General features: G+C 40.1%; 2 protein-coding genes across 6 annotated transcripts; both read left to right on the top strand.

The window, feature by feature from the left end:
• The first annotated feature begins 535 nt into the window (after window positions 1–535).
• On the top strand, window positions 536–6,907 carry LOC134320283 (uncharacterized). The gene is made up of 3 exons (XM_063001626.1): window positions 536–671; window positions 1,656–1,724; window positions 2,751–6,907. The coding sequence occupies exon 3, from the start codon at window positions 3,090–3,092 to the stop codon at window positions 5,637–5,639; it is 2,550 nt and encodes an 849-aa protein (XP_062857696.1). The 5' UTR covers window positions 536–671; window positions 1,656–1,724; window positions 2,751–3,089; the 3' UTR covers window positions 5,640–6,907.
• Window positions 6,908–7,947: 1,040 nt separating this feature from the next.
• LOC134320281 (uncharacterized) lies at window positions 7,948–24,199 on the top strand. Of its 5 annotated transcripts, XM_063001624.1 has the most exons (9): window positions 7,948–9,237; window positions 9,574–9,835; window positions 9,930–9,967; window positions 10,071–10,140; window positions 10,867–13,329; window positions 14,030–14,061; window positions 21,435–21,466; window positions 22,184–22,262; window positions 23,087–24,199. In XM_063001624.1, exons 2-5 carry the CDS (start codon window positions 9,580–9,582, stop codon window positions 11,544–11,546), a joined length of 1,044 nt encoding a protein of 347 aa, XP_062857694.1. In that variant the 5' UTR covers window positions 7,948–9,237; window positions 9,574–9,579; the 3' UTR covers window positions 11,547–13,329; window positions 14,030–14,061; window positions 21,435–21,466; window positions 22,184–22,262; window positions 23,087–24,199. The 5 variants fall into 5 exon arrangements, with proteins under 5 accessions (XP_062857694.1, XP_062857695.1, XP_062857693.1 ...); XM_063001625.1 differs by having other exon boundaries at window positions 9,933–9,967; window positions 22,184–24,199; XM_063001623.1 differs by lacking the exon at window positions 22,184–22,262.
• Window positions 24,200–26,638: the final 2,439 nt, after the last annotated feature.

The following is a 26,638-nucleotide window of genomic DNA, read 5'->3' as shown; positions in this document are numbered from 1 at the left end:
TAGCTTGATAACAAGTTCTGTAGAGAACTTATTCACTAAAGGAGCCGAATATTAACTGCTGGCTGTAAGAAATGACAGAATTGATCATGATCATTGGTTTGTTGGTTGATTTATTAACATTTCTAACAGAAATGAGGTTGACAATGCCGAACCAGAGAGTAAGTCACAGTAAAACTCTGACCTATAGGGCTGAGGTCCCCAATCTTTTTTGCACCATGGACCGGTTTTATTTAAGACATAATGTCACGGACTGGCAGGGTGGGAGGATTTAAAATAAAATAACTATGTAACTGTGTAATAACTAACTCACAATAATGGAAAATCAGCTTTTTTCAATGCAACAAGACGCAGCTCCCACCTAGTGGTGATAGGAGGCAATAGCGCCTGAAGTGTGTTGAAAATTGGCGCAGTGTTTTCATTGCTATTGTAGCGTCTCTAATTATTTTTTCTTTCTGTGCGGCCCAGTAATAAATGACCCACAGACTGGTAGCGGTCTTTTTTTTGCGCAACGAGATCTGATCTGCACATCAGTTCAGCATGGCAGAAGCTCAAGTTATGCCTGGTTCACACTACATGATTCTAGCCCTGATTTTCGCTCGGTGACGGGTCGGTGCTGGATTCGGGAGGAACTCGGTGTTCGCTCTGCGATCAAAACTCGGCTCTCAATCAATGTGAGAAACAGCGAGGGGAAACACAGGGGCGAGGTTGTAAACAGGTGGTTCAGGAGCGGAATATAGTTTCTATCAGAATACATCAGCACACGCGAGTTTTACAGTATTTCTGACCTGATCGTTCTCTACAAAACAAAATATTTATTAACCTCCAACTCACTATAGAACAAGCCATGCTGCTCGTGTTGCCAAATCCACTCAGATTCATTTATTTCATCGGCGCACAAACTTTCATCTCTCGCTACTTGTTGATGTGCATGTTTGGACGTGGTATCATTAAACCTTTCATCACTTCTCACGTGTGTTTTCGTGACAGAACGTAGTTTTGGAGAGCAGAGAAGCTCACCTGTGATTCCCCCTGGTGATAGATGGTGTAGTGTAAAAACCCCCATCGCCGATCAGTCGTGTAGTGTGAACATTACAGCGACCAGGTGTTAATCAGAGTGTCGTGTCGTGTAAACTTGGCATAAGCTGTTCAACAGCCAGGTGTATGTTTACATTACATTTACAATGTTGTAGCGTGTCAGACATATAAAATAATAATAAAAAATGAATGTTACTGTTTTCTGTTTTGGAGTAATTATTTATGTAAACAAAATACACAAATATTTTTAATAATGAAAATATTATGTTCTTTGTACAATTAGCACATTCGTTCTCTGAACATCTGTACATATTTAAACAAAACCTGTTAATGTAACTCAAATATGCCTAAATGTGTTGAATCGAAATCGAATCGAATCGGGACCTTGTGAATCGAATCGAATCGAATCGATCCAGGAAATTAGTGGCGATACCCAGCCCTACTCTTTTCCAGACATTATTTATTTCATATAACTGATTTGGCTGAAACACTTAAAGTAAATCATTAAAATACCTTTATACATTTAGTCATTTTTAGGTATATTAAGGTCTTGCTTGATGATTTGAAGGTATTTGTGATTTTTCTGTGTGTGTGTTATTTTTCCTTATATGTTTACACAGGGAAGAGGTTTAGGAGTCAAACAGAGGACGGCGTGGATGAACCAGATAACCGTCTCAATAATTCTCCAAGTAAGTAAAAACTAAATTCTTACTAACCCACTAAAATCTATTAATGCTTTAATGTCGTCATCCCATCCAGGGTATTCCTGCCTTGCACCCAGTCTTTCCTGGTGAAACCAGACCATCCGCGACCCTGACCAGGACGACAATAAAAAAATTCAAAACTACGGCAATCATTTATTAATCTGTAATTGAGCAACACAGACGGGTCACGTTTAATACATGACAGTAAAAAGAAGAATGTGTGATGTGTTACTTCCCTTAAATCTTTATTTAACTGATAAAAGTACAAAGAAAAGATTCTTAATGTTTCACTGATCAACCTCATTCTAGTTTGTAAATAGAAACACGTTTAGAATTTGATGCTGTAACTCCAAAAAAGTCAGGACGGGGGTGTGTTCCCTACCAAGTCCCATCAGCATTTTTATTAATGAGACTTTTTAATGCGTCTGGAACTGAGGACACTGATTGTTGCAGTGTTTCTTGTGGATCTGGACTGCAGGCAGGCTGGTCAAGCACACACACACTCTGTGTCTAGGAAGCCGCACTGTTGTAGTGCAGGCAGAATGAGGCCTGGTATCACCGTGCTTAAATAACTACGAACTTCCAAAGAAAAGATGCCTTGATGGTAACTTGTATCTTTGTTAAGTCCCAAAACCCTTCTCCACTTCAACATTCTGTAACTTTTATTGGAATGTGTTATACGCATCAAATTCAGGGTTTGGGTTTCAATAATTCGGTCAAAGAAAAGAAACCATTGCAGAAAATTATTTAAAGTGTAGTACTGTCATGATATGTGTGCTGTGACAAATTATCTGCCCCTTGTCTTATATTACACTTTTTTAAGAGGTGCAAAAAAACTAAAAGTTGCAAATATGCAAAAATAAAATAAACCAGTAAGGACACAAATTCCTTTTTACGATAATGTGTTCCCTACCAGTGTTTGCAAAGCTTTGACCTTCAACTGCAGTAGCCAGTGTACAAATGAAAATCTGATACACTGTGTAAACAACTACATTATCTACATTTCAACAGATCTCAAGACCTTATCCACCATGGCCAAACTGGAAGACTGGGTCTCTGATCCTGAAAACAGCCAGAAACTGATTGATGACCTGGAGAAGAAGCTCAAACAGGGTGAAATTGAGGCTTTGAAAGATTCTCTGAAGGATAAGAAGCTGAAAAAGAGTCTGTGTCTCACTGCTAAAGAGATTAACGAGATCAGTCGTAAAAAAGAACTAAAGTTGTTTCTCGAACAGAGAAAAAGCTACATTTCCTAAATCGATGTTAGGGTTGTTTTTTGAAAAGGACAAAGACCACGTTACAGCTGCAAAAGTATCGATGTTGGTAGAAAATGATGATGATTAAGAGTTCATGCAGATAAATGCAGAAGAGTCAGGCAGCAGTAGATATGGATCGTCATTTAGCTTGACTGACCGCTCACTGTCACAAACTAATGATCAGTTACAGGTTGTGACAAGCCTTCATACCATCAGTCACCCAATAGTCACTGGCGTTCCATGTAGTGAGAAGAAAACTAGCGACAGTGAGTCCAAAAACGCTGATCTGGGCTGTGTATCGCCAGCAGAGGAGCTTGGTTCTCGATCATTACAGACATGTGAACCAACAGTGGTCCAGGAGAAAGATAAACTTCTACCAACAGAGGACCTGCAGGAGGTACAGTTTAAGAATACACCTCAAATATCAGATGTTCCGAGATCTGAGAAAAATTTTTATGATGGTCATCAGAATAAGTGTTTTGGTACCTCTCTACATGCAGTAGTGGACGAGCCAATGAAAAACAAGGGGCTGCAAGATCTTAAGATCAAAGCAAGAAGTGGTTCTGATGTCCCAAAGCATCCATATGTTCTTCATGGTGATCAGAATAAGTGTTACGGTACCTCTCTACATGCAGTAGTGGATAAGCCGATGCAAAATGAGGGGCTGCTAGAACTCCAGTGTAAGGAAAGATGTGGTTCTGATGTCCTAAATCATCCAGATGTTTTTGATATCCTTCAGGACCAGAATGAGCATTATGTTACCTCTCATCCTGCAGCAGCAGGTGACCTGATGCAAAACGGGGGACTGCAAGATCTTCAGTTCAAAGAAAGAAATGGTTCAGATGTCCTAAAGCATCCAGATGTTCTTGATGGTGATCAGAATGAGAATTACGCTACCTCTCCACATGCAGTAGTGGACGAGCCAATGGAAAATGAGGGGCTGCAGGATCTTAAGATCAAAGAAAGAAATGGTTCTGATGTCCCAAAGCATCCATATGTTCTTGATGGTGAACAGAATGAGCATTACGGTACCCCTCTACCTGCTGTAGCAAACAACCTGATGCAAAACGAGGGACTGCAAGATCTTCAGTTCAAAGAGAGAAGAGGTTCTGATGTCATAAAGCATCCAGATGTTCTTGATGGTGATCAGAATGAGCATTACGATACCTCTCCACATGCAGTAGTGGACGAGCCAATGCAAAACAAGGGGCTGCAAAAACTTCAGTGTAAAGAAAGAAATGGTTCTGATGTCATAAAGCATCCAGATGTTCTTGACAGTCATCAGGACCAGAATGAGAATTATTGTACCTCTCTACCTGCTGTAGCAGATGACCCAATAAAAAACGAGGGGCTGCAAGATCTTCAGTTTAAAGAAAGAAAGGTTGATATCTTAAATCATCCAGATGTTCTTGTTGATAATCAGAATAAGCATTACGGTACCCCTCTACCTGCTGTAGTGGATAAGCCAATGCAAAACAAGGAACAAAAAGATATTCAGTTCAAAGGAAGAAGTGCTTCTGGTGTCCCAAATAATCCAGATGTTCTTAATATCTATCAGGGCCAGAGTAAGTGTTATGGTACCTCTCTACCTGCTGTAGCAGACAACCTATTGCAAATCAAGGGGCTACAAGATCTTCAGTTCAAAGAAAGAAATGGTTCAGATGTCCTAAAGCATCCAGATGTTCTTGATGGTGATCAGAATGAGAATTACGCTACCTCTCAACATGCAGTAGTGGACGAGCCAATGGAAAATGAGGGGCTGCAAGAATTTCAGTGTAAAGAAAGAAGTGCTTCTGATGTCATAAAGCATCCAGATGTTCTTGATGTTGATCAGTGTTATGGGACCTCTTTACCTGCAGTAGTGGATAAGCCAATGCAAAACGAGGGGCTGCAAGATCTTAAGATCAAACAAAGAAATGGTTCTGATGTCCCAAATCATCCAGATGTTCTTGATGGTGAACAGAATGAGCATGACGGTACCTCTCTACCTGCAGTAGTGGATGAGCTAATGCAAACTGAGGGGCTGCAGGGTCTTCAGTTCAAAGAAAGAAATAATTTTGATGTCCCGAATCTTCCAGACAATCATGATTATGATCAGAATATGCGTCACTGTACCTCCCTACCTGCATTAGCAGATTTCCTGATGCAAAACAAGGGACTGCTAGATCTTAAGTTACAAGCAAGAAGTGGTTCTGATGTCCCAAATCATCCAGATGTTCTTGATGTTGATCAGAATAAGCATTACGGTACCTCTCTACCTGCAGTAGCAGGTGGCCCAATGCAAAACCAGGGACTGCAAGATCCTAACTTAAATGAAAGAAGTGCTTCTGATGTCCCGAATCATCCACATGTTCTTGATGGCCATCAGGGCCAGAATAAGCATTATGGTACCCCTCTACCTGCTGTAGTGGATGAGCTCATGCAAAATGAGGGGCTGCAAGATCTTAAGTTCAAAGAAAGAAATAGTTCTGCTATCTTAAATCATCCAGATGTTCTTGATGGCCAGCAGTGCCAGCTACAACCAGTAGAAGAAAGCATGGATGTGCAGGAGACGGTCAGTGAACCAAATATGCAGTTTTACAAAAATTCTTTAAAGCCTCTGCAGCCTGATGGTCTGTTTGAAGCAAATCACAGTAAAACTTAATTTTCATCCCGTTTTCAAAACACATCAGTCATGCAGCTCCAGTCTGAGGGTCGAGATGATGCACGGCTAGAGGAAAACATGGACATACAAGAGAACGTGTATGAACCAAATGAGCGTTTTAACCCCACGTCTGTTTACAGTAGGTTTAGTGATCCAGCTGTGAGTTCTGTGACTGGTGCAGTGAAGGATCAAGATAAAGTACAGTCACTGGGTCATGCTGAAAGTTCTTCAAAACTATTTGCTACAGACATTACAGGTCAACCCTTAAACCAAAGTACACCTTTAAATGAGACCAAGAAAAGAAACAATAACAGAAAGAAAGTGCTGAAGGAAAATAAGCTGAAGAAGATGAAGAAAATGACGGAGCGGGACATTGTGCTCCGTAACTGGGCTATGAAACAATGCAGCGGCAGTGAGGGGGAGATAAAGGAAGTATTTGATTGTATATTGATCAGTGATGTTGTGGAACACAGCGAGTACTCGTTTCTAAAGGCTGAAAATGTCATGAACTATAAGAACCCAAAAACTGGTGTAAATAAAATGATTTACCTCACTGATGAGAAAAAGTTCTCAATCGACACACAAACTCTGCTCCAGTATCACATGTACGTGTGTGACATTCCATCGACGATCGTCTTAGGTCCTCAAGAGGAAGAGAGGAGCATCGACAGGTCTTTCACTATAGACCCGTATCTGTGGTGCATTTCAAAGGTTTTTGTTCCTGCTCTTGCTGTGTACAAAAACATCCAGCAAAAGAAAAAGCTGTACTCTCTGATTTGAAAACGTGCAAAGATCCGAAGCCATCCGGTCACATTTAATTGTACAGAATTTTTAAAACATTTTCTTAAAGCAGAACTAAATGAAACACGAAAGTATTCATTAAACGAGTTATAATCACCTTCAATGCCACCACCCACTTGGAAGGACAAAGGTCAGGTGGGGTCACTTACAGCTGCCGCTGCAATATGATATCTTTGGGAATGGGGTTAGGCACCGTGACTGGCCAGCAGAGGGTGTTGCTGCAGCGCTTGACCACTGTCCCTTCCACTTACAGACACCCAGCCAGTCGTGTGCCTGTGCAGCCACCTTGGCCGGTCAGTAGCACAGCTGAGATTCGAACTTTGATCTCAAAGTTATATAATGCTTTATGCTTATTAAAAATGATGCTTTTTGTTGTTTGCAGTATAATTACTGATTTATTTTCCTGATTACAGTTGACTTATTTTAAAATGTCTGCAAATTATATTAAAATAAAGTGTTTTTCATTATTCAGTTTGTAGTTTTTGTTGTTCATACACTTCATCATTTATGTTCAACAGGTAGATCAGTTCTAACAGTGACAAGCTGTAGCTCTCGTACCACAGACAGACTGTTGACATCACTTCATTGTTGATGTCACGTTGGTTTACACAATTATTAGTATTGTTACCGGTCGTCTGGGTGCCCCTTAGCAGGCACAATCGGCAGTGCAGGCGGTGCAGCGGACAAAATCAGTCGCTAATCTGCTGGGTGAGAGAAGACGGGACTATAAAAAGTGGACGGGGTCTTCAATGCTGTGTAAGCACCCCGGTTAGTAGTCCACAGCACCAATCCTGCTCCTCACTGGTAATTCTTTCCAAAAACAACAGTGTGTTTTTGTGGTTAAAGTATGCATTACAGTAATTCACTCACAGGAAAAAAAATACCATTAAATACTCTGTGGTCGAAACTATATGGACATTTGATCATGAGCATGTTGGTCATTTTTTTTCAAAACCAACGTTAGTATGTGGTGCCCCTCCATGATTTTGGAGTTTGTGAGAATTGGAGCACATTTTATTAAAAGAGCGCATTTATGTCTTGCACACAGTGTCCGGGCATGGTGCCTGACCCACTGTGACTCTGACAATGAAAAGAAGATATACTTTATTTGTCATATATACGTATACAGTTGTACAGGGAGCTGGGGTCAGAGCGCAGGGTCAGCCATCATACAGCACCCCTGGAGCAGACAGGGTTAAGGGCCTTGCTCAAGGACCCAACAGTGGCTGAATAGCAGAGCCTGGATTTGAACCACCAATCTTCCGGTTGATAGTCCAAAGCTCTACCCACTAGGCTACCACTGTCCCTCAAACAGTTGTCCCTAAAGCAGTTGAAGGTCTGAATAAAGAAATGAATGAAGGTTCCATGTTGGTTTCTCCTCCCACACGTGACGAGTCCTGACACGAGTCTGAAGTTCGTCTCTCTGTGTGACATTTTTTACCTTTATTCTATCTGACACAATCAGGAGCAGGGCATTTCCTCTTTGCTCTACAGTCTGATCTCCGCCAGGTAAGAACGTTTAATATTCACGCTGCTGATGTGAGAAATGCTTTTCTTTATTACGGCTGCAAAATGAAACATTTATTATTGTTAATTTATTACGTGTTAATAATAATTTATTAACACTGTCGTGTAAAATATGCTTAAACTAATATAATGAATAAATGTGTTACTAAACTGAAAGTGAAAGTTTATATCTTGCACCAAAAACACGATTCTTATCTACATTTTCGGCATTTAGCAGACACTTTTATCCAAAGCGACTCACAATTATGACCTGAACATGATTTTGAGCAGTTGAGGTTAATGGTCTTGCTCAGGGGCCCAACAGTGGCAACTTAGCAGTGGTGGGGCTTGAACCGGCAACCTTCTGATTACTAGTCCAGTACCTTAACCACTGAGCTATCACTGCCCCTGAAGATAAAATTCTGGACTATTAATGTGCATCTCCTTATATTCAGTGATTCATTTATTTATGTAACTATTCATTTGTTAGTTATGATGCTGTATATCACAGTGTTATTAGAAAGAAACCATGTAAACAGGAAACACTGATCTAAAAGCACTGATCTAATGTAAAAGAATATTGCTGAACTGTGATAATAACATGAATTACAGCCCTAAGTGGAGAAAAAGACATATTTTGTTTATACTGACGCCATTTCTACCCAACAGTTACATTCATGTAATAAACAATGAACAAAATTATTATTTTTTGTGGCAGAGTGGCGCAAAGGGTAGTGCTGTTGCGTCACAGCAAGAAAGTCCTGGGTTCGATTTCTTAGCAGGCTGGGTGAGCAGGGGTCAGTGTGGGTTTCCATCAGGTTCTCCGGGTTTTCTCTCACACACGCAAAAACAACTGGAGCTGCAAAATTTACTCGTGTGTGTGTGTGTGTGTTCTGTGATGGACTGGCGACCTGTCCAGGGTGTTTCCTGCCATTTGCCCAGTGAATTAGTATTTTGCATAGAAAATAGGACAATCTGATTTTTTTGCTGTTCTCACTCTTTAACGGTTCTAACAGGCACATCAGTTATACATCAATAACATCAAATAAATAAAATATTCTCATATTTATAGCAACAGTATGGTGAAGGGCCTTTCCTTTATTTCTGTGCACAAACAGCCATTTTCAAACAGTGTTTTAGTTTGTAAACCTAATCACTCTTTTTTGTCTTCAACATGCCGTGCCAACATCTGAGGGCGTGTCAGGCTGTAGAGGAACAAGAACGTTCTCTTATCACAAATAGTTGATCCATACTGCCTGTACATCTGTAACAGCTGCACAAATCCTCACAGGTAATCTATGCACTCCTTCGGCTTCTTGCTCATGTTTACTCCAGCCGTGCATTGTGCAGCGCCCCGTCTGCTGGTGACACATCCTCGGGTCCAATAGCACCGGCGGTTCTCAGAATAGTACAGAGATTCTTAAAAGCCTGAACAGAACCAGTTCACGATTCAGATTTATTTAGATCGAGAGAGTGAGGTCCATCATGACACAGGGCGAGGAGTTTGGTGTGAATGTTGCTGAAGCTCGATTCATGCTGACTTACTCTTAACCAGTTTGACCCACTTAACCATTACAGATGCTTCAATATAAAAAAGTGCACCGACATTGTGGTTGATTTTGAACAGGTGAAGATGGCGTCCCCCGCCGAACGGTTCCTGAAGGTCCACAGGAGTGAAATCGTGGGCCGAGTGAAGAGCGTAAACGGTCTGGCTGATTGTCTGCTTGAGAAGGAAGTGATTTCTAAGGAAGCATTGAATGAGATCAGTAGCCAGAAACCAGAAGAGGAGCAGATGAGGACAGTTTATAAGCATCTGAACAGCAGTAAGGCCTATGAATTAACATTAGAATGGCTGAAGAGACACGAGTCTCATGTGATGGAAGATCTGGGTAAGTAGCTTCATGCGGTGTGATTCATCCTGAAGATTAAAAAGATGGAACATTTTCTGAATTCTCAGTTATTCATGTTCTTTTTATTTTAAAGCAGAAAAGACAGAGACTCCGGAACCGAGCCACTCGAGAGTGAGTAACGTGGTGAAAGCTTCGGTTCTGTTTGTAACTCTGGGATTTATAGACATTTAGAATTGTATTAGAGTCACATTTTCTCTCTGGTGAACCCACATAGGAAAAAAGACAGAGAATCCAGAACCATGAAGCCATGGATGAAACAGATTGTGATCTCCAAACATCACCAGGTACTGAGTTCAGAGTATGTTGTGCGCATCTTGCTGCCACTTCTCATCTGCTTTTCGTCTTTTCTCTGTTTTTTTCCCAGTTTCTCTTTCACTGTTTGAAATCAGAGAATTGCACTGGCTTTCAATCACATCATGCATCAAATTCAAAATTCTGTTTCTTACATTTAAAGCTCTCCATGGTCTGGCCCCAGCTTTTGTTTAAGAGCTCTTACACCCCTACACTCCCTCTCGCTCCTTAAGGTCCTCCGGTGGAAGGTTCCTCTCTACGCCTCTGACTAAACTGTCCTCAAGGGTGGCAGATCTTTCAGTGCTGTTGCTCCTAAGCCCTGAAACTCTCCACCCCAAGATTGTTCTTATATCACTTTTTTAAATCTCTAGACTTTTCTTTTTAGTCAGTATTTTGGTTTTTCCCTCTACTGTAAAGTGACCTTGAGACTGTGAAAGGTGCTATATAATCAAAACATTATTATTATTACTATTATTATTACTGTTATTATTATTATTACTTTTGAAGATTTCTGTCGATTGTAGTCGGATGTGGAATTAAATTGCTGCAATTCTGACATTTAAGATTTTTTATTAGTAAATGTTTTACATTAATTGGTAAACACACACATTGACATTTTTGTTAATTTGATCTTTAATGATTAATTGTTTAAATGCTCTACCAAGTCAGGAAATGTAAGTGTATTTTATTAACAACAACTTTGTGTGGTTTTGAAACAGATCTCAAGACCTTATCCACCATGGCCAAACTGGACGACTGGGTCTCTGATCCTAAAATCAGTGAAAAACTGGTTAATGACCTGAAGGAGAAGCTTGCTCAGGGTGAAATGGAGGGTTTGGAGGATTATCTGAAGGACATAAAGCTGAAAAAGAGTCTGTGTCTCACTGCTAAAGAGATCAACGAGATCAGACAGAGAAAAGATCTTCGTTCATTTCTTACAGACGTTAAAGGAGCCAAATTTCCTAAAAATACACTTGACCACTTTTTTGAGAAGGTCAGAAGTAAGGCCTCAACAGCCAAGAAAAAGCCTGAACAGTACAGTAATTACGACGACTCCATAAACCATAATGCAGATGATTTGAACAGCAGTGGATACGGATCTTCATGCAGCTCAAGTTTTAATAGCAGAGTGTTTCCTCACACTGTGTTCCCAAATGAGGACGTGTTCATATGTGAAGGTGTCACTGATGTCAGTCACACACACAACATGGAGGTCACGGATTACGAGTCCAAAAGCGCAGACCTAGACTTCAAAGCGGACGTTCCACACCCAACAGAAAACGCAGATCAGATTCAGCAAGCTGTCAGAAGCAGTGGAGGAACCAGGGAATTAAAAGAAAAGCAGGAAATGGACGACACTGACTGTCCTCCTCAAACATCCTCTCAAAACCTTTTTTAATGTTCCTCTGTTTGCCAAAAAGAGCAAGTTGTCCAGCTACAGTCCAAGCTACAGGACAAAGTCGATACCTCATTTGAAGAAAGAGCGGTGGTCTGGTTGTGGAAGGTTTGGAGCCAGAAGATAAGCAGCAGAGCAGTTACAATCATGGAGATGATTTTGATGAGCCGGATGGACCACAAGGAATGATCATTTTTCCAAAGCTTGAAGACGTTCCCCCTAGTACTTGGAGCCGAGACCTTCAACTACAGTCCGCAGATGGTGGACGGCTAGAAAAACGCACGGACACACTAAGGAACACGGGTGAAGAGCTTAAGAAAGCCAACTGCTCCAACATGTCTTCATTAAAGAACCCAAAACCAAAAAGAGAGAAGAGGAGGAACGTGGAAGGACAGCCGAACAGAAGAATCGAGCAGTACGGCACTGTGCTTTGTAACTGGTTAATGAATCAATGCAGCGGCAGTGAGGAGGAGTTCAAGAAATTATTCGACCGTATCTCAGTAAAACACGTAGTAGAACACAGCGAGTACCCGTTCTTCATAGCTGAAAACATCACAGTGTTTAAGAACCCACAAACTGGTGAAGAACAGATCATCGTCGTGAAGGATGAGAAGAAGAACTCCACAGAGACCACAAGTCTGATCCATTATCAGATGTTTGTGTGTGACATTCAGAAAACTGTCCTCTTAGGTTCTAAAGAGCCTAAAGAGAAGCAGATCGGCTTTGAGGAGTCCGAGGTTCCTGTAAATCGCTGCCTGAGGAGCATCCTGGAGGTGTTCGCTCCTGCTCTCGCTGTGTTCAAAAATATTCAAAGAAAAGAAAGACTGGACTCGTATCTGAAAACGATCCAAGGGCGGAAAGAAAATCCTCGTTAGTGTATTTGTGGAGGATCAGAGAACAGTACATGGAACAGGAGTTTTGCCTAGGTTACAAACCCAAACTGTCATCTTACGCTGGGAAAATACGTCCATTTGTTCAGATATAATCCAAGATTTTGATTATTTCTCAATATTTTGAGTCTTTAACGTTCACGGCTTCACACTGCAGCCCCGATCATGAATGTTTTTTAATCCATTGTTTTGTTTCCACACTCGTCGACTGGCTGATTAAGGACGTCTGTGCTGAAAATACTCAGAAAAAAAATATTTACTGTTTTTTTATTTCTTTTATTGATTTTTAAAACAATACCTGCACAAAGCTGTAAAATTTCTCCTATTTTTGCATATTTGTCACACAGAAGTTTCAAATCAAACTACTTTTAATATCAGACAGACTGAAAAAATCATTCCAACCTTCTGAGACCGCATTCCAACAGAAGAACATCGTACCAGGGTTTTTAATCACACACGACTCCTACATACAGGAGCAGCCGAAAGAAGAAAAGAAATCTCATTTTTTATGTTTTTTTAGGTTTGACAGGGCAGTGGTAGCTCAGTAGTAAAGGTACTAGATCAAAAGGTCACTGGTTTAAGCCCCACCACTGCCAAGCTGCCACTGTGTACTTTGGTGTCCTGCACAGAAAACTGAAGCTGAACGTTTTAAAGTTTATGTTCCACTAATTCAGTCACTGTATAAGATCAGCTGTTAATATTAATAAAATCCCAAGAATAAAACTGAGCATTTTATCTTTTTTATCACTCATGTCATGATATGATTCCAGTAGTTTTCAGCAGTGTTGGACTTTGCCTCATTATGACGTCCACACACTTTATTATTCCAACCGCAGTGAGGGTCACAAGAACCTCGGTAAACTAACACAGAGCTCCACAATCCAACCACCACAAAGGTAAGTGAAGATTTACCACAGAGATCAGCTTCTAAAATCAAAACTTTGTGTTTTTAAAGCTCTACAGGTTTAATAATGGAGATTATTTACTGTTTTAAGTTTACTTACTTACATCAGACAGATTCTATGTAGTCAAGAGATATGATTAGCTGCAAAATGTACAGTTTCATGTTAAATTTTTCCCTTTTATTTAAGTTTTTTGTGTTGATTCTGTCACTTATTGGAAATAAAAACAAATAAAAAGTATGTGGACGCCTGAAACTAATTATTGACGTTTTTGTTTGGCTTTCTGTAACATTAGTGTGACAAAAATAATGACCAGAGCATGAGAGCAAGTTTAAATAAACCAAGATTTGTTAATTAGATTTAAAAATAGTAAAACTTTAAAGTAAAATAACCCACACCCACGAACTACAGGAAACCTACAGAGAACTTCACACGTGTCTGAAGAGGCAGCGCTGTGTGTAACCGGCAGAGGCCGCCAAATTGCACAGAATTCAATCCTAACTGACACCCTGTGAAGAATCACCTCTATTCTACCTCAGTTCAGTGAAACAACGATTATTTCCATTTTTAAAACTTGCGTGCAATTAAAAAAGTCCAAAGACAAGATTTTTATATAATAAATTTTTATTGTTTTTATGTACCATGGATTCATGGAAAGTTTAGTTTTATTAATTTTTTTTCTCGTTATGTGCAGGATCCAGACTGACGAAGCTATGGGTGCAATAAGTAAGTTCAGAAATATTATAAATATTATAAATAATAAAACTGAGGGGTTCTGCCATGGCTCAAAACTTCTAAACTTTATTCAGAATTGCCAGTCAGTTAAAAAAAAACATTTCTCAAAGCAAGATTGCAAATAATGTGGGTCATTCACCATCTACCCTACATAATATTGTAAAAAGATTCAGGGAACTCACAATCTCAGTCGATGTAGGGCAAGGCTGGAAGCCACTTTTAAATGTACGAGACTTTCATGCCCTCAGATATTGCATGAGAAACAGTCAGTTACTGTTTGCTTTAGTCAATTAAAAATAAATGTTTTATATTGATGGTTTTTCACTATCCAATTTGAAACAGATCTCAGGTCTGTATCCACCACTGCCAAACTGGAAGAATGGGTCTCTGATCCCAGAATCAGCCAAAACCTGATTGATGACCTGAAGGAGAAGCTCGCTCAGGGTATAATGGAGGGTCTGGAGGATTATCTGAAAGACATGAAGCTGAAAAAGAGTCTGTGGGTGTGTTCGAAAACCTAGGGAGCTGCCTTGCTGTCTTACTGTCTACATAGGCAGCTGACTTAGTAGAGAGTATTCTAATAAGTCAGTGACTTAAAAGGCAGGTTATTCGAACGCACTACTTAGATAGCGATAACATCGGGTTTAGCATTTCACGTTTAGCATTTAGCATCTTGCCATTAAAACCAATAAACTGAGGTAGCACAGCACGCTAACGTCAATAACATCTCCCTTCATGTACCGATAACGGTTAAATTTCCTGACAAGCCCGAACTTGCAAATAAAAACACTCGGTACAAGTTTATACAAGTTAAAAATCAGTAATATTTTATTTACGTTTGAAAATAACTCCATTCGTTTCTCCGCCCCGTCAGCCATGAATGCTGGGATTGTCTTGATCACTAAGGCAGCGTCGGAGCTCACTCGTTCTTGAGCCAAAATAACATTGAAATAATAAGATGCCTCAGAAGTGAGGATTTTAAGGCATCTAGGATTTCGAACAGCCTCCTTCTCGGGAGCGCGCACAGGATGACGTAAAATGCTGCCTATGTAGACAGCACACTAGCTTTTCGAACACACCCTGTGTCTCACTGCTGATGACATGGATAAGATTAGAAACAACGATGAACTTGGGTGGTTCCTTGATGTGATGAACGGTACTAAATTCCCTTTAGGTTTACTGGATTTGTTTTTTCAGAAGGACACAGACCTACCGAATCATTTACAGGTGTGTGAGGTGGGAGAATAATAATAATAATACTTTAAATTTATATAGCGCCTTTCAAGATACCCAAGGTCGCTTTACATCGAACAATAAACAGTTCAGTGAGGTACAAAAGAAAACATAGTTAATTGAAGAGATGGGTTTTTAACAGAGATGTAAATTGTGGAAGTGAAGAGACAGAGCGAAGAGAAGAAGGGAGAGCGTTCCACAGAGTGGGGGCAGCCACACTAAATGATCTGCCACCCAAGGTTGACAGCCTAAATCTAGGTGTGGCCAGCAGGCCAGCATTGGAGGACCTGAGTGAACGCCTGGGTTTGTAAGGTGTCAGCAGATGGTAGAGGTAGACCGGGGCAAGTCCATGAAGGGCTTTAAAAGTAAGGAGTAGTATTTTAAATTGGAGGCGTTTATGCACAGGGAGCCAATGCAATTGCTCCAAAACCGGGGTGATATGGTCGTGTTTTCGAGTGGATGTGAGGATCCTGGCCGCAGCATTTTGAATAAGTTGTAGAGGGCGTATCGACTTGTTAGGAAGACCATAGAGCAGTGAGTTGCAATAGTCCAGCCGAGAAGTAACAAAAGCATGGACCAAAAGCTCTGCTGTCTGAGGTGAAATCATGGGGCGAAGACGAGAAATGTTACGTAGGTGGAAGTAAGCAGACTTTGTGATGGAGCGGATGTAGGGCTGAAAAGTTAGGAGAGGGTCGACTGTCACACCAAGGTTCCGTGCAGTAGCAGCAGGAAAAACAGAGGTGTTCCCAATGAGAAGAACAGGGCAAGAGAAAGAGGAAAGTGCAGCTTTCGAGCCAATATACAGAAGCTCAGTTTTATCAGTATTTAATTGAAGATAATTCACCCGCAGCCATAGGATGAGATCTTGAAGACACCTGGAGAGAGCAGTAGGAGGAAAGGGATCAGAGGGCCTAAGGCTAAGATAAATCTGTGTGTCGTCCGTGTAGCAGTGGAATTTTAACCCGTGATTTCGGAAAATTTCACCCAGGGGAGAGATGTATAGAATAAATAGCAATGGTCCAAGGACCGAGCCCTGCGGCACACCCTGATGTATGTATGCATTATTTGAGACATGGCACCCTAGCTGCACAAAATGTTGCCTGTCAGAGAGGTATGATTTAAACCATGCAAGTGGCAGGCCGGAAAGACCAATATTGGACAGTCTGGACAGAAGAATAGTGTGGTTTATAGTATCAAATGCGGCAGTGAGTTCGAGAAGTAGAAGCATAGAGACCAGCCTTTTGTCAGCGAACAGAAGGAGGTCATTTAAAACGCAAAGCAATGCAGTCTCTGTACTATGATATGGACGGAAACCAGATTGAAAATCTTCGAGCAGGTGATTAGAATTTAAGAAATCAAGCAGCTGGGATGCCACGACTCTTTCGACTGCAGCGAGTTTCCATGATGGAGGAACATAGCCAGAAGAAAGTGATAAATTGACCATGTGACAGATAGGGGCAGCAAAAGCAGGCACAGAGGACTGAAGGAGGAAGGTAGGGATTGGGTCTAGACGGGCGGATGTGGTAGACTTTGACTTAGTGATGATTTGTGAAACTTCAGCAAAATCAACTGGTAGGAACAAAGAGAAAAGTTCAGAACCAGGCACCAGCGAAAGATGGGATGGGGCATATGCAGGTGCACCCTGAAGCCCCCTATAGATAGTTGACACCTTGTCACTAAAAAAGTTAAGGAAGGCCTCACACAAACCAGGGGAAGGGACAACTGGGTCACTGGGGGGGCATACTAGTTTTTTGACTGTGGTGAACAGCCGTTTAGGATTTTGACCAGCTTTTTTAAACACCTCAGTGTAGTACAAACAGCGAGCTTTATTTAGGGCCGCTTTATAATCGGCCACGTGGTCCGTAAATGCCAAAAAATGAACCGTGAGGCCAGATTTCTTATAACGCCGCTCTAGGCGCCGACCCAACGTTTTGAGGGCACGAAGCTCGCCGTTGAACCAGGGTGCAGAATGAGAGGAAGGCACAAACCGGGACTTAATCGGTGCCAGGGTGTCAAAAATCCTTGCCAGTGTTGTGTTGTATGATAGTGTAGCCTCATCGAGAGAGTGAAGTAAACAGATGTCATTGAAATGAGACACACTAAGAAGAGTAGACAGGGAAGAGGGATCAGCAGCAGAGAGATTTCAGTATGAACGTAGCAGTTTGGGATGAGACTTGGGAACGGGTAAGGAGGCACAGAAGGAAATAAAGAGGTGATCAGATAGGCCGGTAGAGTGCCCAGAGAATTTACTGACAATCCCATTATTAGAACAGATGACATCTAGAATATGACCATATTTGTGAGTTGGAAAATAAATAAAAAGTTGGAGAAGAACCCTCAGCCAGTAGTTCTGCACCTTCAGCTCTGAACAAGGACAATGAAAAGCTTAGAAGAAAGGAAACACAGCACCGAGTTCTTCTGGATTGGGCAATGAAACTATGTGATGGGAGTGAGAAAGAGTTAAGCAAGGTTCTTGAGAACATCTCAATAAGAAATGTGGTAGAACACAGTGAGTACCCATTTCTTGTAGCAGAAAAAGTCATGGTGTACAACGAACCACTAACTGAAGAACAAAAAAACCTCATGAAGTACAATAAAGTAGAAATTGACAAACAAAAAAATCCTGGTCATCACTGATGAAAAGAGAAACTCGGTCAAAATGATGAATCTGATTAATTATCAGATGTTTTTGTGTGACATTGACACAACAATCATGTTAAGGCCCGAAGAACCTAAAGAGCAGCACATCAAGTATAACGAGACTCTGGTTCCTACCAATCTGTGTCTGAGGTGCATTTTAGAGGTTTTCCTCCCCGCTCTGGCCGTCTTAAAAAAAAAACAGAGAAAAGAGAAGTTTTCACACCAGAAAACAAACGAGTAATAATAAACCTCAGTGATCTCAGTTCATCTCAGTGCACGTGGAACATCATTCTGTTCATTTATTTATGTTTTATAGAGTAAAAGTTTATTTCCTGGATGTGACCTGAAGTAAATGTACAATCTTCAAAACGCTTTGATGATTTTTACTTTTAGTGAAGATGTTCTCTACATTACTCTTTATCACATATGTAACATGATTCATGTGCACAAATGATAAATGTGATATTCTTTTGTTTTCGCCGAGCGAAAATCAGGGCAAAAATCGTGTAGTGTGAACCAGGCATAATATGTAAAAGATAGTGGTGCTAAATTCGGTTCATTTTATGGACTCAGGTTAATCTGAGTCACTCAGTAATGTGATCCGGTTCACTTGAGTCATTTGAGTCACTTGAGTCACTTTACTGACATCTTGATTGCGATTGATTTACTGCATGAAAATGCATCTAGATATCACTTGTCCTCCGTGCTCTTGTCTTCTGTAAATAAATCCTTCTCTCTTAATTCTCTTGTCTCCTCACACTTCTCCTGTCAGTGACAAGTTGACACTTTTTTCTAAGTGGAATCTTGATCATGGGGGAGAGGGGGGTGGACTCACCTAGCAATCAGATGGGTATATTAATGGGTCAAGGGTTCAAGGGGGATGGTCAACAATAAATTGCCATTTTAACTTCACCCAGTCAGGCAGCCACAGTGGCACAAAAACAAACAGTCAATAAATTACCATGGGGGCTATGATACTCCTTAAGTGGTACAGTAATTAAGTAGTCTGTAAGCATTTGCATGTTAATAATAATAATAATAATATAACTATATTTTGTTGTTGTTCTGCTTACAAGGAAATATGCTGCATTACTAATCTACATCACTACTACTGATAATAATAATAATAATAATAATAATAATAATAATAATAATAATAATAATAACGTGCATAAAATCAGCCACATAACGAACACCAGTGTGTTTAACCGCTTGTTTATCAGAATATTTATCTTATTACTGAGATTCACGGACTGGAGTGAAGCCGGTTCAGCCAAATCATCCCGGTGTTTCCGTGAGTCTGATCACTGGTCTTGTGTACTTAACAGCAGCCAGTCAGAGGACTTATAGGATCCAGGTTCATTGACATCTCAGACTCGTGATTCCTGATTCAGTACAAAGATTCGAATCATTAACCCGGGTGATTCAGGAACCACCCAGCTCTAGTTTGCACACACACACACACACACAAACACACACACACACACACACACACACAAGTCCAATTTTTGATAAAACGGGAGAAAGGTACTGAATGTAGCCGAGAAAAAAACTGAAACGTAAGTATCGATCCCATCACGTTGGTATCGATCCGATTCCAGTACCAACGTTGGTATCGATACTATCGATATTTGGATCGATCCACCCACCACTAGTGTGAGAATAATAGAATAAGGAAGTTACTTCTGAGCTCTACAATCCAGCCACCTGAAAGGTAAGTGAAGATTTACCACAAACAACAGCTTCTAAAATCAGAACTTTGTGTTTTTAAAGCTCTACAGGTTTAATAATGAAGATTAATTGGTGTTTTAAGTTTACTTATGTTCACACTACACGACTTTCCAAGTGGTCAGGTCGCTGTACAGTTCTCACTACACGACTGGATCTCTTGTAATCGGGAGTCTTTCAGGTCGGTGTGTATTTTACACTACACGACTGATGGGTGATAGGGGGTTTCACACACTACACCATCTATCACCAACTGGAATCGCAGGCGAGCTTCTCTGCTCTCCCAAACTACGTTCTGTCACAAAAACAAACGTGAGAAGTGACGAGGGGTTTAATGATACCACGTCCAAAAATGCACGTCAACAAGTAGCGAGCGATCAAAGTTTGTGTGCTGATGTGCAGCGTAAAATCAAAGAGAAAAATAAATGAATCTGAGTGGATTTGGCAACACGACCAGCATGGATTGTTCTGTAGTGAGTTGGAGGTTAATAAATATTGTTTGCAATGCAGCGTGGGTGTTTTGTAGAGAACGATAAGGTCAGAAATACTGTAAAGGTTGTGTGTGTGCTGATGTATTCTGATATAAACTATATTACGCCCCTGTCCCACCTGTTTACACTCCTCCCCTGCGTTTCCCCTCACACCGTATTTTGCGTTCCCATTGGCTGTTTGACACAGCACTCATTGCCAGTCGGGCAACTCAGATTCAAATATCTGACATGCTAGATATCTCTCTTCAGTCGTTTGGATCGAGTTGTTGAGTAGTTCACACATAGCGATTGAGAGTCGAGTTTCAATCGCAGAGCGAACGCCGAGTTGCTCCCGAGCGCCGACCAGAAAATCTGGGCAAAAGTCGTGTAGTGTGAACCAGGCATAACTTTCATTAGACGGAAAGTAAAAACTCTGTTTAGTCTAGAAATATGATTAGCTGAAAAGTTTACAGTTTTATGTTTATATTTTCCATGTTCTTAAAGTTTTTTTTGTGTTGATTCTGTCGCTGGAAATAAAACAAATAAAAAGTATGTGGATGCCTGAAACACATTATTGACGATTCTGTTTGGCTTTCTGTGACATTAGTGTGACAAAAATAATGACCAGAGCATGAAAGCAAGTTTAAATAAACCAAGACTTGTTAAATAGATTTAAAAATAGTAAAACTTTAAAGTAAAATACACCCACACACACACACAGGAAATCTACAGAGAACTTCACACGTGTTGGAGGAGGCAGCGCTGCTGTGTAACCGGCGCCAAAGTGCACAGAATTCAATCCTAACTGAGACACTGTGAAGAAAAAACCTCTCTATTCACACACACACACACACACACACACACACACACACACACACACACACACACACACACACACACACAATACAAACCCAAGTTAAACCAGAGGGAAAACTGACAATTTTTTTCAATTTTGATAAAAAAAATTTTAAACCTGTGTTCAATTAAAATAGTCCAAAAACAAGATTTGTTTTATGTACCATGGATTCAGAGATTGCGATCTTAGCGCAGGTCCCAAGCCCGGACAGAAATAGGAGGGTTGTATCAGGGTATTTGGGGAAAAACTGTGCCAAGTCTGAGGACCAGATTTTTCCACACTGGGTCATTTGATTTTATATACAGTACAAGACAAGAACTGTATTATTTAAACAAATACGCTAAAATTAAATAAATCAGGAAGGAGCAAATTCTTTTTCATGCTGTATTTATGGTTTAGTCTGTATTTTATTGAATTTTTTTTTTCATTATGTGCAGGATCCAGACTAATGTAGCTATGGCTGCACTAAGTAAGTTCAAAAATATTATAAATATTATAACTGGGGGCTTCTGTCATGGCTCAAAACTTCAAAACTTTATTAGGAATTGCCAGTCAGTACAAAAACAACATTTCTCAAAGCAAGATTGCAAATAATTTGGGTCATTCACCATCTACCCTACATAATATTGTGAAAAGATTCAGTGTATTCTCAGTCTCAGTCCATCGAGGGTCGAGGGTGGAAGTCACTGTTAAATGTACGAAACCTTCAAATGGTTCACCAATCGTCTCACACCTAGTCGCCTTCTAAATCTTTTAATAGTTCATTATATTAATAGATAATTATAAAAACAGCACAAACACTCACAGGTAATCTACCTGCTACACCATTGTGTTAGTACTGTTACTTTTCTCATGCCACGCCCACTGTTTATGACGCATTGCGGCTCCCAATTACTGGTGGAAACGCTACCAGTTCTTTAAAAAGCACCAAGGTTTTAAGAAGCCTGAACCGAACCTGTTCAAGAATCCTTTTGGACAAAATGGGCTATCAGATATCATTGCATGAGAAACAGTCATGATACTGTGATAAATACAGCCACTTAGGCTCGGGAGTACTTCAGAAAATCGCCTCTGCTTTGAGAAATACAACCTGAAACTCTGTTACACAAAGAGAACGCTGTACAGCAATTCTATTCAGAAGTTCTCTGCGCCTCAACTTGTTTCATTTCATGTTTTATTTCTTTAGCTGAAATCATTCAGTGTGACAAACATACAGTAACTGAGACTTTCAAACAGACGGGGGGCCAAAAGGTTCTTACAGCACTGTAGGTGTACATGTGCGTTTATGCCTGGTTCACACTACACGATTTTTGCCCTGATTTTCGTTCGCGACTGGTCAGCGCTAGATTTGCCGGCTCGGGAACAACTCGGCTTTCGTCAAAGCGAGATTTCTAGTATGTCAGATATCTGATCTGAGTTGCCCAACTGGCAGTGAGTGTTGAACAGCCAATAAGAACGCAAGATCTGGTGTGAGGGGAAACGCAGGGGAGGAGTGTAAACAGGTGGTACAGGGGTGTAATATAGTTTATATCAGAATACATCAGCACACACACGAGTTTTACAGTATTTCTGACCTTATTGTTCTCTACAAAACACCCACGCTGCATTGCAAACAATATTTATTAACCTCCAACTCACTATAGAACAATCCATGCTGGTCGTGTTGCCAAATCCACTCAGATTCATTTATTTTTCCTCTTTGATTTTACGCTGCACATCAGCACACAAACTTTGATCGCTCGCTACTTGTTGAGTGTATTTTTGGACGTGGTATCATTAAACCCCTTGTCACTTCTCACGTGTGTTTTCGTGACAAAACGTAGTTTGGGAGACCAGAGAAGTTGGTGATCCAGTTGGTGATAGATGGTGTAGTGTGAAACCCCCTATCACCGATCAGTCCTGTAGTGTGAAATACAGACACACCTGAAAGACTCCCGGTTACAAGAGATCCAGTCATGTAGTGTGAACTGTACAGCGACCTGATAACTCGGAAAGTCGTGTAGTGTGAACTTGGCATTAGTTATCTTACAATAAATGTTTTATGTTGATGATTTTTTTACTATCTGAAAATTGTCTAAATTTAAAACAGATCTCAGGTCTGTATCCACCATGGCCAAACTGGACGAATGGGTCTCTGATCCCAAAAACAGCCAGAATCTGATTGATGACCTGGAGAAGAAGCTCGATCAAGGTGAAATGAAGGCTCTGGAGGATTATCTGAAAAATAAGAAGCTGAAAAAGAGTGTGTTTTTATGCTGATGACATGGATAAGATTAAAAACAACGATGAACTTGGGTGGTTCCTTGATGTAATGAACGACACTACATTCCCTTTAAGTTTACTGGATTTGTTTTTTCAGAGGAACACAGACTACAACCCGTCGAATCATTTACAGGCATGTGAGGTGGGAAAAGAACCCCTTAGCCAGTAGTTCTGCACCTTCAGCTACGAACAAGGACAATGAAAAGCTTAGAAGAAAGTGCAGGAGCGAGTTCTTGTGAATTGGGCAATGAAACAATGTGATGGGAGTGAGAAAGAGTTAAACAAGGTTCTTGAGAACATCTCAATTAGAAACATGGTGGAAAACAAAGAGTACCCATTTTTTGTAACTGAAAATGTCATGGTGTACAACAAACCACTAACTGATGAGGAAGAATCAGGAAGTAGGTTCTACAGCCAAGCACGTAGAGAACGTAAAATTCTGGTCATCACTGATGAAAGGAGAAACTCGGTCAAAATGATGAATCTGATTCATTATCAGATGTTTGTGAGCAACATTCACACAACAGTCATGTTAAGTACTAAAGAACCTAAAGAGCAGCACATCAAGTATAACGAGACTCTGGTTCCTACCAATCTGTGTCTGAGGTGCATTTTAGAGGTTTTCCTCCCCGCTCTGGCCGTCTTAAAAAAAATGCAGAGAAAAGAGTTTGTTTTCACAGTTTAAGTTGTTTTTACACCTGAAAACATGTAATAATAAACCTCAGTGATCTCAGTTTATCTCATCATCATTCCCTCCACTCATTTATGTTTTACAGAATAAAAGTTTATTTCCTGGATGTGACCTGAAGTAAATTTTACTTTTAGTGAAGATGTTCTCTACATTATTGTTTATCACATATGTAACATGATTCATGTGCACAAATGATAAATGTGATATTTTCTTTTGTCTTCTTTCAATAAAGTAAAGACACACCGCTCATTATTTACCTGTTCTTGTTGAGAGAAAAGTGGACAGTTCTGGAGAACACATGATTAAAGCACAAATCGGCTTGTTTTACATTCCTCCTCTAGTCATGTGATAGACATGCCCCCATAAGCCAAATCAACCACCCCACCACCCTACTCCACAAAAATTATAACGAGAATGATTTTTTAGGTCCACTGGTCCATGCACTTGTAATGGGCTCAATCAAACTAGCCCATGTAGCGGAATGCTGCTAAAGGACTAAACCATAAATTCAAATAAGCATAAGTGATTCAACTACGGTTCTCTTCCTGCAGAGACTTCCTTCATCAGCCGACAGGTACGCATGTCTCACGTGCTCATGGTGAAGTCTTTGGTTTCAAATCCTTTTTATACGCTTCAATCAGGCTCTAAACCTCCTGGTTCTACCCACTATTCAATCCACTCTAGATAATCATATATTATTTCCCAGTAATAGTTCACCTACAGATTTATACTTCTATAATTACCACTTAGTTATGTAATTTACTGATTAACTGTTATTATTTTTGTTAATTCAATGAACATTATACTGATTTAAAATTTAGTACTGTGAGTTTGATTACCTGGGTGAGAGAAATAATCAACTAACAGACTTTACCTCAACAGAAAGTGACTGATATGATATGAATTTGGTGTTCTTTCAGATTGTAAGATTCACAGTTTTAGTATTCAACTATCAATAAAAATAACATTTATTATATTTTTTATGTTACACAAAGAAGTGTGTTATTAAAACCTGAAACCCCCAGGACCATTACACACTCCAACTAGGGTCATAAACTTTTGTCTAAACCGTAACCCTGCTTCAGGTTTCAGACTCAAACACCACGCATTGTTCAAGCAAGACTGTCGACTTTATTTAAATCCAATGAGCACAGTTTAATCTTCACGTCTAATGAAAAAGAAACAAAAGAAATAAAAGTGGCTCTAAAGTAAAACGAGACCTTCAGGAGAGAGAAGAACGCTGATCAATCACAATGGTGCTGCACTCATTAACGTGGGGTTTGGACCGTCCACCTTATTCACATTAATGTTTAAGAAATTATGGGTTAAAAGCATCCTTTGGCTGTCTTTAAACATTAATTTGTCCAAATGTGGATATATGTGGTGAAAATTGACTGACCAACACTGTACTGAACAAACACACACTTTACACTCTCATACCTGCAGCAATCCACCTTCCGCATGAGCCCGGTGGTTATGAGTGCTGTAAATCCACCTCAACCCTGACCAAGATGATTTGCTTAGTGAAAAGAAAATAAATAAAGTATTTTGAGAGCTGTTATTATTACTTATATGCCACCATTTCAAATGTTTTGTTCGTTTTGTTGTAGTGATAAGTTGGACCTTGACATGGAAACGAATGACAACCCCTGATTAAGTCACTTTAAATTCAAGCTTCCATCCTTGTGGTGTTTCTTGCTGCTTTGACATCTTATTTAAACAATAAAAACTAAACATTTTAGAGCAAAAGTTCCTGCAATGAAAGACACAAGCAGCAAGAATCTGATCAGGTCTGACCTGCCTAGCTGTGCTCATTCAAACTGATGATGCAGGAAAACCCGAGCAAACCTGTATTATATATTAAACACAAAACACATATACATTTATATTTAAATAATGAGAAATCATGTGTTATATACTCACAGTGCTCACAGTCCCAGCAAAGCTCAGGATTCAGAGTGCTGGATCAGCTTTACACTCATACTGAACTACACGGTCTTGCCTGAAAACAGGTGTTTCCACAATCTTCACCCTACCCGTATTCAGACGAACCCGCCCTTGTGCAAATATCACTTTCTTCCGCGTGGTATGAGCCAATCATATCCTCTGCCAGTCCTCCAATCACGGATTAGGAGGCGGGATATTTAGAATACTACCGTACTCGATAGTACTCTTCTCACCGCTCATACACGCACACTAGTTTATTCTGCTTACACACTGTTAGTATAGTAGTATGCATTCTAGATAGACTCTTCTACCCACCACGTAGGGGCATCAGTTAACACATGGACTTTGTATCTCAAAACCTTGACCTGAGATAATATTGAAGTCGTTTTTTTTTTTTTCACTTTAACCAGAACAGATAACTCTAAAAACAGATAAAGGTCAATTTTGTTGCAATTAAAAATAGAAAAAATTCAACCTAGTGTAAATAACCACACACCATGTGTGTATTTTGTCTGTCAGCTCTTAAATCTGTATTTTATTCATTTATTTATTTATTTATTTCATTTTTAATGTTTCTTCTTAGTTGTTGTTTCTTTCTATTCTTTGCCACCCTTGTCTTGTACTGCTATAACAACTTAATTTTCCTAGGAGGATCAATAAAGTCTTATCTTGTCTTAATATTTTAAAGTCGGACGCTCTGTTGGCACGGTGGTAAATCACACCATCCCGCAACTGCTGAAA

This window comes from Trichomycterus rosablanca, chromosome 9 (assembly GCF_030014385.1).
Source record: "Trichomycterus rosablanca isolate fTriRos1 chromosome 9, fTriRos1.hap1, whole genome shotgun sequence".
NCBI classification, from domain to species: domain Eukaryota; kingdom Metazoa; phylum Chordata; class Actinopteri; order Siluriformes; family Trichomycteridae; genus Trichomycterus; species Trichomycterus rosablanca.
Note: the sequence above shows the minus strand (reverse complement) of the source record. Positions and strands in the feature narration are given on the sequence as shown.